Below are 19,601 nucleotides of genomic sequence, written 5' to 3' on the forward strand. Positions count from 1 at the left end.
CCCTTGACAAATATGTATGAAACAGAGAAATTGTAGGAAAGATATGATCAGCCCTTTTGGGTGTTTAATAAGAAGTAATGATAGTTATGATAATAATCCTGATTATGATAATGATTATGATAATAATTTCAGTATAGACTTGCCTCAAAATTGTTAAAAAGTTTTTCATGCAAGGCAGCACACAGAAAGAATGGTTGTTTTTTGCTATTTTTTTCTAACCCTTTAGAATCAGATAACAGTCTTACCTTGCATCACAATCTACTCAACCGCAAAAAAAAAAAAGAAAAAAAAAAAGAAGTGATGTAGGTCAAGTTGTTCAAACAGCTGTGTTTACTGTTTTGGGGGTGAACGTCAACCTACTACCTATTTGATTTGATTTCAGTCCACCGAGTGTGCATTTGTCATTCAGGATCGCATGGTATTTTTTTTTTGTGTGTGTGTGTGTGTGTGACTTGCAAGGAAAACGTCTGTGATACCTTTTTCGTTTATCATTTCCCTACGTAAGCCTTGTATGTGATAAGTCTGCTGATGCCCCATGAAGAAAGTGCAGTTAAAGGGGTCGTGTAGTTTTGGTTGAGACCTAATTTCAGGTTTCTAACATTTTTTGGTGAGATAATGAGAAACCTCTTATGAAATATGAAAGAGCATGTAATTCTATGAGGAATTCAACATTTATTTGATGAAAATTGGTTTTGAAATGGCTGAGATATCCAAAAAAGAGTGATTCTAATGAAGTGTGGGACCCACACTTTATTACGATCGCTTTGTTTCACTTTGTTTTTGGATATTTCAGTCATTCCAGACCCGATTTTCATCAAATAAACTTTGAATTCCTCTTAAAATGGTATGCTCTGTACTGTAGCATAAGTGTTTTCTTGGTATCTCGCAAAAGGTGTAAAGCCCAATTCTCATCTCCACCAATACTCTACTATCCCTTTAAAGCAGTGTGCGCCACACAGCAAGCGAAAAATGCTTGGATTTGTGCAATTCTAAGGTATCATGAGCGGGAACTGGGGCTGCGAACCTGGAGGGATCTTCTTGTTTATTTTTTTCTCTCTTTCCACTTTTCATTGGTTTATCTTACTTCAACCCTTTTGTTCCTTGAGTCTCCCAACTTTGTGGGTTATTGTCTTTTTTTTTTGAGAGAGAGTTTTTAGTACATGACTTTTAAAACAATGGGGAAATGGATATGTACAAGTGTATGATATACCATAGACTTTTGAATGATGCTTTGTCAAGATTTTGTGATTTAATCCCCTTAGTCATGATCTTATTATTGTAGTAATGATTACATCTTCAATATTCTCCGAAGCGTAGCCATGAAAGCTATCCCGCAGAGCTAACCGCAATGTCATAAAAATTTGTAGGCAAAGGATATAAAGTCTTCGCCATCTTTTACTTCTGAGCTCAGATGGTTATATGAACTGTGGCTTACGTGTTTGAAGGAGTTGCCAAGTGATAGCCAACAAGGTTTAAAAGTTTATCTTCCTATCACGGTTTTGATCTTTTTTTTCCCCACCATGTCCTTGCAACGCAGGGTTTCATTTAAGGTATAAACTTTCTCAATCATACAGTGTGTTGTAAGCCTATCTTTGTGGTTGCCATGACGATAGTGGGTGAGTTTCACTTTTAATATGCCCCCATCAAGGCTCCTGCCGATGCCAAGTTATGTACCTCGTCAGATAAAAAACAGAAAGAGAGAGAAAAATCATTGAATTTATTGAATCACTCTAGGTGTGTCATACTGTTTTGGTGCCAAAAAGGGGCATAGATATTTTATCAAATGCAGTTTGAGGTGAAATGCAGACACCGGTGTGCACATGAAAGTTGCCCTATAGGCAGGATATAGAGGGCGCTTTTCACAGCACACACTAAATGTGGTTAATGTGTTGTTGTGACATATCCATGAAGTCGAGGTAAAGATTTTCCAGCGAACCAACAGTGGACACATTTGAGTCTGTTGCCCAGGGTTTAATGGGCAGTCAGTGCAGTGATACACAGATTCCAGACAATTCAGTCACGAGGAATGATATGTTTTCAGATTTGCATGACACGAGTTGTAATTTCCAGTAGAAGATCAATAATAAGTGCTACTGTCTGTGTTTTTCATTTACAGCCTTTCATGCTCGATGCTCAAATACATTGTGTATATGGCATTTTAAAAATGGATGAGGTACTGTATGCGCCATGTATTTGGCAAGCAGTTGTGACTTAAAAGACAATTTCACAAGTGGCTGAATTCGCGATCGAAAACCGAAGTCATAAATGGGAGATATCAAAGTAGTGTTGTTTTTCATGATAAAAGTTACTGAAATCCAACCTTGGAGAGGATACACACTACATTTTGGGTTACAGGAGGCAGTTTTTCTTGAGATGTTAACTCCTCGAATGTCAGTCAACTCAATGATATTGTGAAAACAAGAACATCAGAAATCAAACCACATGCATATAATGTAGTACATGGATTATTTGTATTTTATCTAGCAAGTCATCATTTGGCAAGAAGATTACTTGCGGTCAATTCAAACAAGTGACCATGTGGGGAGAGTTTGTAACTGAGACTCTGGCTGAGCTGTATTCTCATCCATATTGCAATATTTTATATCTCTTGAGTGTTGAGACATAACAAGCCAAAGACCAATAGGCATTTGCTGTAAAGGAATTAAAACTTAATAATAATAATGATAATGATAGTGGCTACTTGTATAGCACACAGGTCCACCTTTCAGTGCTCATGGGGCTTCAAAAATGAAAAGATAGATATACACATATACATGTATGTACATGTTCAAACATGACAACAAAGAAGAAAATGACAAACAATAAACAAAAACTTATAGTTATTGTCATCATCTATCATAAATTCCTTTTTTTTAAGTTAAAAAGAGTCTGACAGTCATATTGTAAAATATATATGCCATTCTCAAAGGTGGGAGATTATCTGCTTGAATTGTCAGAGAATTCAAGAAAATACAATTTGAAAATAGTGGTTAGTTTAGCATTGCTTTAAAGTCTGTCGGAGAATGAAAGAAATGTTAGGTGAACTTCACCAGCTCCCGTGACCTGCGCTGAACCGAACACCTTATCAACCTCGCCTCACCCCCCCCCCCCCCCCATCAATAATGTTTAGACATCTCTGGCGAACAATAGTGCAGTGGTCCGCGTGAAGTGTCGACATGAATGTGACCGATGCGGTTGGACGGCGTTTTGTTTACAAAGCTGGGTTCTGCAATCAGAAGTGGAAGAGGTAGAGGTGGTATCCGTATCCTGTCGACCTTCGGAAATCTGGATGTCGGCCGCTCAGTCACGTGTTTGTACATCTTATCACCGGACAGTTTGTGGTTGGACAGTGGCAGATTGATAGCGAACAGCCGCCGCGCACTTCGAAGCAGGGAATGTGCCAGTGGAATAATGCGCCTAACCACTGAAACAGCCCAAAGTGTAGTCATATTTTCATACATTTCTACTGCTTCTTCTTCTTTTCCGCTTGCTTCTCTTTTGCTTCTTATTTTTTTTTTTAAATCTATTCTACCTTACCATAGTTGTGTTTTTGTTATTATCTGTCTTTTCATGTGATTATGTTCTCCGTCTCTTGCTCCTTCTTGTATTCTTCTCCTTATTCCTCCCTTCCTCTTCTCATTTTTCTTCTGTTTTCCTCTTTCCCAAATCTGTTTGAAATCAAGCCTTTGTCAATTTGTCTCATATCTTTCTATCTATCTATCTATCTATCTATCTATCTATCTATCTATCTATTTATCTATTTATCTATCTATCTATCTATCTATCTATCTATCTATTTATCTATCTATCTATCTATCTATCTATCTATCTATTTATCTATCTATCTATCTATCTATCTATCTATCTATCTATCTATCTATCCATCTATCCATTCATTCATCTTATTCAAAAGAATTATTTGTTCTAATCTTGTTGGCCAGGCTATGTTAGCAATGGTAGAAATTTTGGACTTTGTGCCAATGAGTAACTTATATAGTTAGTAATGATTCTCCCTTAGCAAGATGTGGAAGCAGCAGTGGCACAGTTTTCCCCTCACATATTACTTGACACTCGAGGAAACTCTTGAATTGAAGTGGCAAGTAGAAAGCTATTGCTTAGCGGAGTATGGTGGCTAACATGAGGGGGGGGGGGGCTCGGTTTTGAGCTTGCGGTCAGGATGTGAGCTGACGATGTTCGTGCCGGGGAGGCCTTGAGAAAACGCTCTCGCTCCATCTCTTTTCCCCTTTCTTTCTTGACGATGACGTAGGAAATGTTTCGTGAAAACTTTGTCCTGACAGAGGAAGTGCCAGAAACACACAGGTGGAATGGATTTGGATGCTGCAAGTCGCGAGTCGGTCGGTCGATTGGTCGGTTGGTGGGCTGACAAGAAATTTGTGTATCGCAGAAGAGAGAGGGGAGTGTGACTTTGCCTTTAGCTGACACAACGAAGACAATGTTCTTAAAGAGACTCTTTAATGTCCTTTACCCGAATTTGTTGTGGTGATGAAGAAAGTGTAGATATATTCAAGTGATGCGACCTCCTTGGAACGCAACCGAGATAGTTTTAATTGTCGTCGTTGTTGCCCTCTGTTTATGAAACTATTCTCCCCTACACAATGATATGTTTTCCTGTGTAACATATTAAACATGTGGTCATCATTTAGTTTGTGTGTTCTTAATCCCCCCCTTGTGTCTTTCTCTATACTATATACATATATGTATATCATATGTACATATATATGAATATATATATATATATATATATATATATATATATATATATATATATATATATATATATACATATGTGTGTGTGTGTGTATGCATATGTTTATATATTGTATATGCATGCATTTCTTACTCTCCCCACTTTTCTCTCATGCTCAGTTTTCAAGGCATATACTCTGCAGTGTATTAGAAAGCACATTTAAGCACTCGGGGTACAGTGTAGGAAAAATTAGTGCTCTGTGTGCTTGATAAGCGTTGCCACGTACGATATATCTTATCCCCATTCAGAGTGCACTGATGGCTACGAAAGCTGTGTTTTAACTTTTCCCCCGCTTCAGTAACCGCTGGTGCACCCTCGGATGGTACAGAGTTGGGTGTTTGCTATGGCATTCAGATCCGTGGTGCGCGAGCATTGTTTTGCCGATTGTTCGTTTCCTCTGTCAAAACTATGTGCTTCCTCCCCTGCCACCAAGAATAGGTTTGAACGATCCCTGCACTTCTTGTTGTTGTTGTTCTTAGATTAATGTCCGTCTACTGAGAGTTTGACATTAAAAACAAAAAGGACAAAATATCAGAAGAAATTTAATGACGATCAAAAACAAAAACTGGAAAGAGACCAATGAGGTGCAGTATTGAAGAGGCAATACACTTGATCCCCTTGTTGATTTTGAAAGCAAATCAGGTGCTATTTTTGGGGTGTATGTTTTGTGTGGTCCCATACACTGGATGAGCTGGAGTTTTGAAAGTCACTGTTCAGCATGGCGTGTGATGGCTTTGCTTATTGTCTTTGAAGTGTCATCATTTGCCATTGTATACATACATACATAATATACATACATACATACATACAATATGTGTAATTATTATGCATACATATACATACATACAAACAGTGTGCATGCATGCAAACATTATGCACACATACATACATACATAAAAACATTAATGCATACATTTATACAAAAGTACATACAAACATACATACTATACATACATGTACGTGTGTATGCATACAAACAAACAACACTTTAAGAGGAAAACAAACAGACTCTGTAAACGCATTATGCAGGTCGTTGCGGAAGGTGGAAGGGAAGACTGGGAATAAATATGGTATCCTTCAGACAAATGCAATAACCAGACAACCTACATTTGTATGTTAAACGAGGGGGGGGGGGGATAGGGTGGATAAGGGGAATGAAACATCTGGCTGCTAGAAAGAAAAAAAGAATTGTCAGGATTATTGACTAGTTTGGAACTTTAGATGTGAAGTTTGAAGAGTGACTTGATAAAGTTACTTAGGTTAGAGATCAGTGATATCAAATGAAGGGATGTCTTCACTAGCTGGATGACAGAACTACACTTAGCTTTTAAGTGAAGATGTGCCTACAGAGATGTTCATACTATGCACACACATCACATACAAAATGTATGTGCATGTTGTGGGCTGTTTTTGTGTTTGTTGGTTGTTATGTTTCTTTGAGGGAAGATCACATTCTTATTTGAATTTCATTCCATAAAAATACATGATATTACCAATGAAACAAAGGGAAAAATGTGCTGTATGTATTGCACTTATTAATACAAACGTACTTCTTGATCATATAATTACACACACACACACACACACACACACACACACACACGGACACATGCACATTTATATATTTGTAACAGTCATATCATGTTGGCAAGGCATTGTGTATCATATCATTTTATTGCCTGCAAGTTGAGGGTTGAAACTGCCGAGAGACAGGAAAAGTGGGCATGAGTCAATCTCACGCAGGGGGGCCGGCACCAAATGGAGCGATAATGGAGCGAAAATAGCAGCGTGCTTTGCTTTAGGGTTCCCCTTCACAGGAGTTTCCAAAATAGCTCTGCATTTCATTCAAGATACCCCATTACGGACGTCGTCCTAAGGTTGAAAACTTTCCCAGAGTCGTTGAATATTTTTGACAATGGGGCCAGGCGTTTCTTGTGAACATTTTGCGGTGAGAATTCTCAAGAGAAGATGGTTGTTCTTTGCTCTACGATCGTCGGAGATGACAAAAATATATACATTACAAATGAAAAAGCTCAGGGATTTTTTCTAAGATGGAGTGGCGATATGAGTTTGTCAAAAATGGCAACTAGAAATCGCTGCGCATTATTATCACGTGTTCAGAGGCTGATGGGCAACGATGAAAGAGCATGTGTTGATATCATTGTGTTGTTCTAGACTCGCTGTCCAATATGACATCTGGGATGGGGGGGCGATTAGCTTCTCTCTTTCTTTTTTTCTTTAACCCATTGAGGACGGACTGATTTTGCTATAACACGCATTTCCCATAGACACCTGCCCAAGTGCTGTCAAACGAGGAATGTGCATATACATCTGTACATCCTAATTTTGCAATTTTCGCGAGAGCCAAGATTTGCAAAATTAGAATGCACATGAAGGCTCTTGTCTACACTATACGCATTGAATGCCAGAGGCACTTTGTGAAAATTTCATGCCGTGAAAAGGGCCGTCGGCTCGAGTTCGCAAAAATTTCATGCCGCTAAAATATCATGTTTTATTACAGTATTCTCTGGACTTGTCTTCAAAGAGTTAGCAGTAGGTAGTGTTTACGTAGTATGCTTACAAAGTGGACCCAGAATGGACAAACTGTTAGATGAGGTGATAGCGGGTGAGAGACAGACTCTTTGTGCGATGTTGTAAGTAAAGCAGGAATAATCATGGCAGCACTTTTTAACGAGTCATCATCAGGGTCGACATTCCAGCCCAGATGAAATCGGCATGTACTGCTGGTAACGTTGAAGATACATCTGTACTACCTGACGTATAGCTTAGGCTTCGTTCTTTTCATGTGGCTGTGTTTATGGTGGAGTGAATACACTGCATTTGTGTGATATTTTTGTTTTTTGTTTTTTGTTCAGTGTATGTCTGACCTAGTGCTTCCTGCCAGAAAGTGCTGATGATTTCACCTCATTTTGCATGCGCCGGGACCAAGGTTATGACTTCTCGCATTGGAATCCGCAATGTTATTTTTGTTTTCTTTCGAAAGGTGTTATTTTTGGGCCGAGGGAGTGTTCCCCTGCAGGAAACGCAGCTCGACAAATTTTATGAGCGCCCCCATGAGCGCTGGCTGTTCCCACAGCGATATTTCGATAAGAATCTTGCTACATATTGTGTGAGTAAGCAGAGGCTATATGGCCCATGGTGTTTCCAAAAAACTCTGCACGACAAATCAAATCGGTGAAATTGTGCGCAAAGTGCTATTCTCTTTTTTTATTCTCTCTTTCTCTCTCTCTGTCTTGGGGTCATCTCATCAGACCTACTTATGAAATACTGGCTGAAATAAAACTTGGGTGTCGATATCAGATTTCTCTTACCCATTTATAGGGGAACTTACCCAAGGGAAGAGAGTTGTTCATCTTTGAAGTATTGCAAAGGAGCCGAGAGATCAAAATGCATGAAGACGTGCACGAAAATGAGACTTACATAGCGAAAGTTGAAGCCATCCTGATTTACGAAACCGATAATTTTTGACATCTGGTTATGGGAGACCGTGAAAGAGCCGTCGGGATCGCGTGATTTCCGTTTCTCTTTCGAGAGACTCCTCGCGTGCCTCACTTTCATGGAATGCGTCTAGTTCCCATTTTCTTCTCTGAAAAAACATCACCATAAATGATGCACAAAAAGATACTAGGACCATGTCCTTCTTTGGCACCATCCAAGACAAAGAAAAAATTATGCTTTGAAAAGATTTTAAGACAAATGATCTAGATCTGAATTTTTCGCTTATCCTCTGCGATTGCCTCTCTTTATACAGGGAATGATACGAACAGATTCAGATTTTGATTTTCATGCACTGAGCTAAATGGTCCCTCCATTTTTGCAGGGTCTGAAAAAAGTTCAGAGGGGGAAAAAAGATACTGACCAGGCAATTGACCAACATGTGCTTGTGTATATACAGTCAACTTTGCGTAAGTCAACAGCACGACTTTGCATAATCAGCTTAGTCAAAGATAAAGAGTCCCACTTCACATTCATAGTTTAATATGTGCTCCTTGTCTTTACACACACACACACAAATAAATAAATAAAATTTGATATCACCCAAATCAATGGTGCTCTTTCCTCAGTCAAGATTGACTTATGTGTTGCCTGTGTGTATTAAATATACATGTATGTGTTAGGGATCAAGAATACATGTAATAATGATCTCAACTAGCCTCTTCCATTAACTGTGTGAGGCTATGTACATGTATGCATGTCTTTTGAAGGGTACATCATGATTACAAAGTATCTCAACTTGTAACCCGTAGAAAATGTAGTGAGAGTTAAGTGGTTATTCAATGGGTAGTATGTGTCATTTGGGAAATGTGAGAGGCTACTGAAAAGTGGGCCATCTTGAAAAATAATGGTGATTCCAGTTACAGGTGGTATAGTGTCACTGCCTTGAATTAAAGCAGTAGATGACACATTTGACTCCTGGTGGTTCCTTTTTATGACTTGTTAAATTGTAGATCAGCCATTGTGATCTTACAAAATACAGTTGTGCTGAGGGTGACAATTGAGTACAAAAATCGTGTCATTGCACAATGATGATTTCATTTGCATGTTGGTTCATTAGGATTATTAAAGAGGGATGTGCTGATTGGGGGCAGCCTTTAAGCTGTGCAGTGTCTGTGGGTGAATCCAAATGGAGGATGTCCTTACGAGTGCCTACGGGGTGCCATGTTTGGACCTGTGGTGAGGAGAGGTCTCTGGTGTTGATGATGTTGCCTCCTCCTCCCAGGACTTTGGTCCTTTGGTGATTGGGAAGATCTAGACGCGATGTCTGCCCCATCAATTATTCCTGGCATACTCCGCCATCTTTTGAGTCTTGTGAGTACCAGAGTATGGACCTTTCTTGCAGAAAGCTGGTATAGAACAGAGAGGAAGAGACCCGAAGAAGCCTCCGTAGCTTACGACGCCCAAGGGATGAGACCCTCCTGAATCTGTCTTTCTTTTGGGTCTTTCTCTTTTTTGTTTGGAAGTTCAGCCAGAGTTTATTCTTGTTCTGTTTTGGCTTTCGGAGAGGATCCGTGGCGTGATTTATCGCGATGATTGTCTTTTTTGTAACAGGAATGTCTGGCCGCTCGGTGATAACTTGTCCTTGGTGTTATCTTTGTTACAATGGTAGGGTGCGCTTTTGTGGGGGAAGGGGATCGTTTGGTTTAATGTGACCTTTGGGAAAAGGTGTACAAGAACTCGTGCCCCTGGACGAAACACACACAGCTGCCCCTCGATGCTCCCCTTTTCTTTTCTCGTCTTTATTTTCAAAACTTGGAGATCGCGACGCGATGTCTGACATTTTTGGGAGCCCGTCCCGGAATGCCTCAAACACAAGATCTGGAAGTTGGACTTGAATTTGTCATCAAAACACAGGATATTAATGTTCCCCCCTCCTCCGCGCAGGAGAGAATGATAATGACAACAATTTTTTGTTCGTTTATGTAAGGCCCAACTCCCCGTGCCAATGAGCGAAGGAAGTATCGTTTGTGCAGGTGAAACCTGTTAATCACACGGAATCTGGGTAGAAAGAGGGGCGTGGTGTATATGTGACTGCATTGCCTTGGCTTCGCACATCGCACTTGTAGAAGCGAAGTCTCAGCCTTGAATTGGAATGTAGTGAGGGGTTAATTCCAGCGCCTGTTCTGTAAAACTGAAATAATAACTGTCCCCCGTGAGCTTTCCTTATGTATATCCTAGGATGGAATAGGCCACGCCTTGTGATGTGATGTAACACATCATAGTTATCATATACACATCACTTTGAACCTGTCATCATGAACACATATTTCTGCTGCAGGTTGTGCAAATACATGCTATGAATGACAGATACATCTAGTGCAAGATTTTGTAGGAATTGTATCAAGACTAAGCAATTGTTTCATTGCTGTCATAAAGAGCAGAAACTGAACCAAATGCTGAGGTGATAGGGCAAAAAACAGAACAAGTATTAATGAAAATGGGAGGTAGGATGACTGTAAAGGTGTGAATGTGAACGCTGCCTCATGTAATTATTCATCAAGGGCTCAGGTGCCTGAGATGACAAATCTTAGCGGCCCACGTGTGAACAAGAACTTGCCTTGTCACATGCAGTGTGCAATATTTGCCATGAGTAAAGGAGAAGGCCTGGAGAAACTAGGCATTATTTGGACAGAAAGTGGTGGGTGGAGGGGAGAAAAAAAAAAGGAGCATGTCTCCACTATTGTTTGAGGTGATTGATGACGCTGACTCACTCTTGGATGATTGTAAAGATATCTACTGTTCACAAACAACATTCTCTGCTCATGGATGGAACTTGAAATGGGGGGATGGGGAGAGGGACCATAACTCTAGCTTATCATTCTGCACCACAGAGCCATGTGAATGCATTTCTCATGGAGTATCTTGGACTCAAGATTGGATTGAAAAGTTGAAGGAACATGTAGAAATCACCCAGAAATGTTCCTTGTAGTATGCTGCTGCAATTATTTACTAATAGTAATCCATACCTGGGGGGCGTTTCATCAACAAGTTCGTCGGAGATTTCACCGACAAATTTGCTATCAGCCAATCAGACCAAGGATTTCATTAGCTTTTAACAGTTGTCAGTGTAAATCCTTGCGTCTGATTGGCTGATAGCAAATTCGTCGGTGAAAACCTCCGACGAACTCGTTGATGAAACGCCCCCCTGATGTCCCAGTGCCATTATGATCTGTGCAGCCCCATTTTACAAATGTACGTGAGCAAATTTGTTTGATATTTTCAACATCATTGTCGAAAACGTATGTTGATCCATGTTCATATCTCGTCTCATTACCAGAAAAAAAGAATTTGAAAAAAAAAAAAATAAGACAGTTATGTAATATCAATATCATGGTGAAGTTTAATGAAACCTCTCTTCAGTGTGCTATGTACTACATGTATGTATGGATCAGAGATTTGGGGAGCCACAAATGGGTGGGTTACATTATTTAGCTTGCAAGCCAAGCTCGGGGGCGTAGTGCACCTTCGAGATAATGTTGCCTGTGAATCTAATGTGATGTATGTCTTTCTTTTTATTCCTTCCTTCTCTCCCTGTACAGCTCTGCCTCCCAGCTACCACTCATACCCCTGTATGATGCCCCAGGAGGGCCAGTCCGCCTCCCTGCCCACACAGACGCCCTTGCCCAACCTGCCCCATCCCAGCCAGCCCGAGTCGCCGCCGCCCCCGCCCCGCGTCTACAAGCCCTGCTTCGTCTGCCAAGACAAGTCTTCCGGCTACCACTATGGTGTCAGCGCCTGCGAGGGTTGCAAGGTAAGAGCGCACCAAATCTGAATAGATAGACTTCGTGAAAAACGTATTCTGTTTCACACGATGGTAGTGTGCACTTCTGCTGCCTGGTTAGGAATGTGAGATTATTCGTGACATGTTCACCAAAGCCATTTTGTGTTTTCCATTAAGAAGATACAATTTTTTTATCATCCACATCTGTCCCCTGAAGAAGACTAATATTTTTTTTTGCATTAGATGTCGAGTTGATTGTCCTTTCCCAAAAAATAAATGAGTGACGCAAAAGTTCTGCAGGGTTGCAGCATTCGGCAGAGGGAGCACGAATATTTTTAGCTGAGAGAACAAAGGGGGGGGGGGGGGAATACAAAACCTAGAATATCAGAAATTACTGATATGCTGCGCTTGTAATGATTTGAAAACCTGGCCAGTGATCAGCAATGAGGCGGACGGACGGGAAAGAGGGGGGAAAGTGCATAACGCTGTTGTAACTGTCCACCCCCTTCTTCTTTTTCCCCCCGGCGGGGCATCACTGCCAACTTTATGTCTCCGTCGATGCAGGGTTTTTTCCGGAGAAGCGTGCAGAAGAACATGCAATATACGTGCCACCGCGACCAAAAGTGCATCATCAACAAGGTGACGCGGAATCGCTGCCAGCACTGCAGACTCAAGAAGTGCTTCGAGGTCGGGATGTCAAAAGAATGTAAGACCCATGTTCCTCTTTGTTTTCAGTTTGTTCATGTTTTTTTTTTCTCCATCCACAAAACGGTCTTCACTTTTTTCCTAATAATAGTAATCATAGTGGCCTCTTATAAAGCGCTGAAGTCCATAAAAAAAAATGATGCTCATGGCGCTGTTCCATAACCAGCATGAACAGTACATAGTACAACCGTACGATAATCAAATATTATAACTTATCGGAACAATGAAATATAAAAAAAGAACAACAACAAAATGTTAGTTATTTATATATACATTGCTCACCATATGTGGTTCAGTTGTAGTGAGCCATCATGGGGGTGGGGATTGTGGAGTCATAATCTGTTTTTGTTAAAAGCAGTGTGATTGTATGCATAATATGTACAAAAAACATCACAACTACACACAAGTACGGACATGTTTTTGAAATTTATTCAGAAATATCAAGTAATGTATCATAAAGGTGGAAAGAACATGGCACATGGCTTTGGAAATAAAAACAAACAAAAGTAAATTGATGTGGGATATTTGACTTTGTTTTGCAAAACTTGGTGACAGGTTGATTTGGAATTGGACACGTCATGTCTCATCACGAAGCTAGTGCTGACAACAAGACATTCTGTTGACAAGAGGAAGGTACAGGCTGTGTAGGATGTGAAGAAGATTACAGCCTTGATTTAGTTCTTCTCTTGCCTCCTTTTGTGCCGGAGTAGATTTCTTACTGGGGATAAGGCAGCAGGGCTCACGATATATTTTCCTGTGGCCCTTCATTACTGAAACATTGCACAAAATACAACTACCACTTTCTCAAGCAGTCAACCAAGGGTCCCTATACTCTAGTATGTGCAAGTGCTCATTCATTTTACCTTTGCAATACTGAGTTTTGAGACACCCCCCCCAACCCTGCTAGCAGGTGAGTGTGGAGAGGGGTTGATAGTTTAGATTGGTCTGATTTGATATATTTCAACCCATATTAAGAAGAGCAGTTCATATGTTCCAGAATTCTTTCCTTTCATGTATCTTGCAAATGATACGACTTTTATTCATAGGAAGATAGCTGCAAAAGAAAGAGTTTGAAAGTGACATCTCACAGAACATAGCAAACTTTCAAAGTGTCAGCCAAATGGTTCATGTTGAGAACATAAATTATATCATGATGACAGAAATCGAGGAAAAAAGCCCAGAAGTGGCGCATCTTGAAACCCATCACAAAGTTCTCAGGAACGTTTGTGTGACCATTGGTGTGCGTAAATCACGTGAAGGGGAGGGAAAACTGCCATTCTCCGCATGTAATTGGTCAGTGAGAAATGGAGAGCGAGCGAGACGAGTGAGAAATGCGGTCCAAAATAGACCCGATCGAGCCTAAAAAGGGATCGGTCGCACTCCCAGTGACGTCTGGCGGAAGGCAGATGTCGACTTGTCACACATGTGGGGGCGGCAAGATCATGCTTGACCAGCTGGGGCAAGTATTTTGGAACTTCCAGGCACCCTAAATTTAGCAGGGGAGAAGATGGGGGGGGGGGGGGGTGGGGCTCTGTATCAACGACAGATCGCTGCATATCGGCAAGGATAACTCTCACCCCCTCCCCCCCCCCCCTCTGCAAGGGGTGCGAGTTGCATGAGTATATGCCGCCTCAACCTCACCATTTTTTACAATCTTGTAGTACACACACACACACACACACACATATCCAGTGCAGTGTATAAAACTCATACATATTGTAGGTGTCCCAGAAATGTACATCATCAAATATGCATGTGCTTTGCAAGCATGCTCGATTCTGTAGTGAAGTAATGTGCATATTCCGCCTTCAGTGGTGGCCAAGTAGGCCGCTGTATCTTGCTGAAGCAGTGAGGCGAACGAAAGACCTGTCATTGATTATGGTTTTGACAATTTTTTTTTTTGTTTGGTTGGGTGTAGGCTTTTTTCTTTCTAACAAAAAATTTTTCTAAAATTTCTAACAAAAAACAAATTTTGTGGAAAGCTGTATTGGACCGATTGGCTTTCAGCACACTAGCAGATCCCCAAAATCTACAGAGAGTGGCAAGATGTTCCACCAGTTATTCTCTCTTGTATGACAATCATGCAGAAGAAGCCCCCCACCCCCACCCCCCAGTCATTGATTCAGCTTGTGCAATTCTATCAGTGACAAGGGCCAGATTGTCGTATCCCCAATTTCAAACATGTGTTTTTATAATAGTATATGAGAACTTCATTTCTTCAATAAACACATACACTGTACCGAATTAGTATTAGCTCAGCATGGCATTGTAATGATGTACATGTTTATGATGATATGTGTATACATGTTTTTGATGATATGTGAGAACATTTTAAGCAGAAAAAAAAAAGACCCAAAATGAAGGTAGAATTGATGGGAGGGAGCTAAAGACAAGAGAACTACTTAAACTACCAAGCTTTTACAACCCTCAGCGACAGATATTTCTCGTAGTGGAAAATGTAAACCATCCCTTGTAATGAATAGTCCTACATTCCAATATATCTGCATTTGGAGGTCCGAAACTCGTGCTCTTAAGTTGGTCCGTTCTTTAGATTTGTGATATTTTTGAGTGTGTGCATTTTTTTTCATTTTTCATCTGACAAGGTACATGAAATAGTCATTTTAGTGGGGAAGTTCTGGTGGAAAAAAAAAAGGAAAAGAAAATTGACAGCCTTATTCTAAGTTAAATGATTGACTTTGCCATTGGATTGACAAGAAATTGCAAAGTTTGACGTTTTAGATTGACAGGAATTTCAGGTCTGCCGTGGTTGGGGATGACCAAAGGGTGTAAATTGTGATCACCAGCCCATGAAATGTAGATCACGTCACGGACAAGGTCAAAGGCAGCCCTCCGGATGAATGCACAGCAAATATTTTTTTATATTTTCCAGGAGAACAAAGTCACGAAGCTTCCGTACTTGAGTCATATATTGTTTGGTTTCAGGACAGTGCAAATATTTTGTAATCGCCACAACCATTACCCCACAGAAATAATAAAAAGAGTTGGGGGGGGGGGGTAACACTATCACTTACAAAGCTGCATTTCTGGGGGCATTTTAGGGAACCTTTTTTGCATTATCTGGGTGTTTGAGGGATTTATTTATTGGGTTGGAATATATACAAGGGCCCCCTCCTCACAAAGGTTGTATTTCCTGCAGATAATGCTGAACACTTTTTGTCAAAGCAGTCACAGATCCTGTATATGCTACTCTACAAATGACAGTGACTATCCATACGCTGGTCATGAAATAATAAGTTCAGATCAGTCATTATCATCTTCATTGGTCACATCACTTTCAAGCTGGTTGCTCAATTTAATCTGTAAATATTTTTCATTCATGTTATTTTGCTCTCTTTTTTTTTTCAATGCTCAAAGCTTGGCACCTTTTGTTTGTTGGCTATCAAAGAGAAACGCAAAGAAATGAGGGGAAATTAGTGAGATGGCTTTTATAGTAACTTGTATGAGATGTCTGCCATTCACCTGAACGATGTGTGGAATAAAATTTTGATATTTGAGAACTGATGGCTACAGTGCTCATTTCTATAGAATGGACAGATTTAACAGGAACCCTTTTGGATTGTGATATTCCTCAATGAAATGGCTGCATTGCTGCCTGGTTGGCTTGAGTTGGATGGATTCGTATTTTGCGGAGTGAATCCAATCGAATTTCCGAATTTTCTTCTCCGCACGTTGCCAGAAAGGCAATTTGCCCCGAAATCTTTGAAGTCCCACTCTAATGCCAGTGACCATTAACAGAATGAAAGATGGGAAAATACATAGACGGTGCTCTGAACGTGGTGTTCTAGTGGCAGTTGTCTTGTACTGCTTGGGGGGGGGGGGGGGGGGGGGGAGAAAATGCATGGCTGCGCAGCGCAGCCATCACCCTACGAGAAAAAAGGCAAGCTCGCGGGCTCTTGCCATTGATGAAATGCCATGTGACATCCGCATCCATCATTTCATCCCGTGCCCCGAATATTGCTTACGCAAACGGGGCGAGCGTGGTGATTCCATCGTGGCGAAAGATGCATGCATGTCTCGCTGCGTGCTCCCCTTCCCCCTCCCTCTTCCCCCCCCCTCCAAAAAAAAAATGTATATATTTAGCCTTGAGAAACAGAACAAGATAGAAGAAGGGAGGGAGAAACTAAAATGGAAGAAAAAAGAAGCAAAGAATAGAGGGGGAAAAAGAAGGTCTTCACATCTCACCACGTGTGCACAATTTGTACCATGCTGCCTTACAAGGCATCTTCCTACTGTACTTACATGTACATGTCTCGTGTGATATTCGGGAGCTGCATTAGGGGTGAGCACGAATGTGTATCCTAGCGGTTAACATGCGTGTAGTTGGACTCAGACATGCGCACACACACATATGAATATACACAAACACGCAAACACCCTTCCTACCGTTCCTGCACTGTACATGTATATTCTGTGTGTGTTTGTGTGTGTGTGTGTGTGTGTGTGTATGCGTGTGTGTGTGTGTGTGTGTGTGTGTATGCAGACATGTGCTTACATCAGAAGAAAGGGGGGGGGGGGAAGCATAAGGAATGGCAAGACATTCATCCACTTGCCAAATCCTCTCCGCGAGTTCATATTGATTACCGGAGAGCAGCCCGGCTATTATAATGACCAAATCACCGATCCAGCCCCACCCCCCACCATCACCACCATGACCAAACCGATTTTCTTGGCTCGGTTCCATGTCAGCCTGCCGCGGCGGTCCATTCACAGGAATTTGGGGGCCGCACGCCGAATAAATTTCACCGTCAGGGAGGATGTGAGACGATAAATAAAGCCCAGCGCTCCTCTCCCGTCCAGTACGGCTCTCTCGTGTGCCAAGCTTTTGGAGGACATGATTGAAAGAGAGATGGTGAGATGTGTTGAGAGGCTGGGGATGCTGTCATGGAACAAGGGAATTGATGTTGATGTCCAACTGAAACTAGCATTGTTTTTTCCTCTCCTTTTTTTTTTGGGGGGGGGGGGGAGGGGGTTTCCTCTCAAGAAGCTTTCGTAACAGCACATTAGAGCACCTAGAAAATGAAACAGTTTATGTGTCTTAATCCACTTGCGTACAATCATATGATGGTTCAACTGTAACCCATCGAACTGGCCATATGTTTATTGAAATGTTTGTAAATGGAGGAATATATTTATGTAATATATATCTACACTCTGTATATAATTACAGACACCTACATACATGTGTGTACATCTACACACACACCACATACATGTACATTGTATACATGCAAACAGTATATTTTACCCTTTTATAACCATTTTCCGTGTCCACTCTGTCCATAAGTCAGAATGCTGTATCATTTATTGAATCCTATCATTCTATCTATCTGTGTATTTCTCAAAACTTGTCATGATGTCACTTATTTGGTGATATACTCCTTTTTTTTCCATGGTAAAAAAAAAAGAAATTCATTCCAAATAGAAAATTGGGTTATCATTCTTGTGCCTTAAAATATCTTACTATTTGACCTTTTTTCTTCAGGTACCTACTCTACATAATGGAAGGATCATGGTGAAATATATTGCAGTGTTTTCCCCTTTTTTTTTTCCTCCTCACTTTTGCTAACCATTTTGCATATGAGGAGAAGGGAGGGGTGGGGAAGGGGGGAGGGGTGGGGAAGGGGGGGGGGAGGGGTTGGGGGAGGGGGAGGAGGATAATTTCCAGCACTACAACAACGGCACAAGAATGGGCAGTTCTTGTATAGTGCATTTATAGAGGGGGCATATTCACTGCTATTGCTGTTCATCCAGATCTTTGGGGTAGCAAATGTCAAGCTGATAAATTATGCGGGAACCTCGGACAGAGCTGAGGGTGCGCAAGCTGATACCGCACGTGTACGCGCATAGTGGTGTAGGGAAAAAGCAGTAAAAGAGAAGGTTAATATGTAGATGAAATTTGAAAAAAAAGACACACACACACACACTCACAAACAAACAGTAAAAATTGGAGCACACATGATGAAATGGACTTGTCTGCTGAGATCTGAGTAGTTTTGTCTTTGTGTTTTTTGTCGATCAATGGAATATAGAATCAGAGTAATGCAGTGATGTCTGATACATTTTGTAGTAAGAGATATAATCATGTAACGTATATCCATTCGGGGATAAAACACACTCTCAGACACACACACACACAAATCATCTGGTTTGAAAAGCTAGTGTAATGTGTATGGGCATGTTGGCATGTATGAGAGAGAGTCCTGGTAAGCAAATTTTTTTCTTTCTCAGCCATCAAAAATTACAAAGAGTACTCTGGGAGGAGAAGAGAATCAGATCAGATCAGTCTTCGTCATCTCATCTTTTTTCATCTGTTTGCTAGGAAATTTCAGACATTCAGGAACGATGCAAGAAGTTAAGAAGAAGGCAGCATCCGCAGGAAGGAGAGGGCTGGGAGACAATGAACTCGGGGAAAGAGAAAAGATTGATGAACAAATTTTGGCTTTCTTTTTTTTCCTTGATTTTCATCAAAGTAACGCAGCAGATTTTAGAATGTGGTCAGTGCTACGAAGCTTGTTGTATAAACCTCTTGCTCGTGTTAGAAAGTGATTTGCTGGGTTAATAAGTACGTTCACACACACCCAAAATTAATGGTGAATTAATGGCAAATTGCTACTGGCATACAATGCATATATTGTAGGGAAGGACTTTCGCATGCATTTTAATTTTGCAAATCTTGGCTCTTGTGAAATTTGTGATATTAAAATCCACACAAAATCTCTGTTTTTACAGTAATCTATTTTGTTCATCCCATGATACAACTTAGAGCGCTAGATCTGCAAACTTGGTTGCCAAGGGTTACGCTTTCACCATTGTTTAGGCATTCACAGTCTGGAGAGCAAAGCCTTTGATTTGCGGGCGAGTGATTTT

General features: G+C 40.8%; 1 protein-coding gene across 3 annotated transcripts in view; it reads left to right on the forward strand.

Moving 5' to 3' along the window:
* Nucleotides 1-19,601, forward strand: part of LOC140245434 (retinoic acid receptor alpha-like) — a 101,762-nt gene that overhangs the window by 69,210 nt on the left and 12,951 nt on the right. For all 3 annotated transcript variants that reach the window (XM_072325015.1, XM_072325013.1, XM_072325014.1), the window contains exons 2-3: nucleotides 11,827-12,038; nucleotides 12,573-12,714. In XM_072325015.1, the coding sequence (XP_072181116.1) occupies nucleotides 11,859-12,038; nucleotides 12,573-12,714 (322 nt within the window). In that variant the 5' untranslated portion in view covers nucleotides 11,827-11,858. The remainder of the gene's footprint in view (nucleotides 1-11,826; nucleotides 12,039-12,572; nucleotides 12,715-19,601) is intronic.

This window comes from Diadema setosum, chromosome 22, assembly GCF_964275005.1.
Source record: "Diadema setosum chromosome 22, eeDiaSeto1, whole genome shotgun sequence".
Lineage (NCBI taxonomy): Eukaryota > Metazoa > Echinodermata > Echinoidea > Diadematoida > Diadematidae > Diadema > Diadema setosum.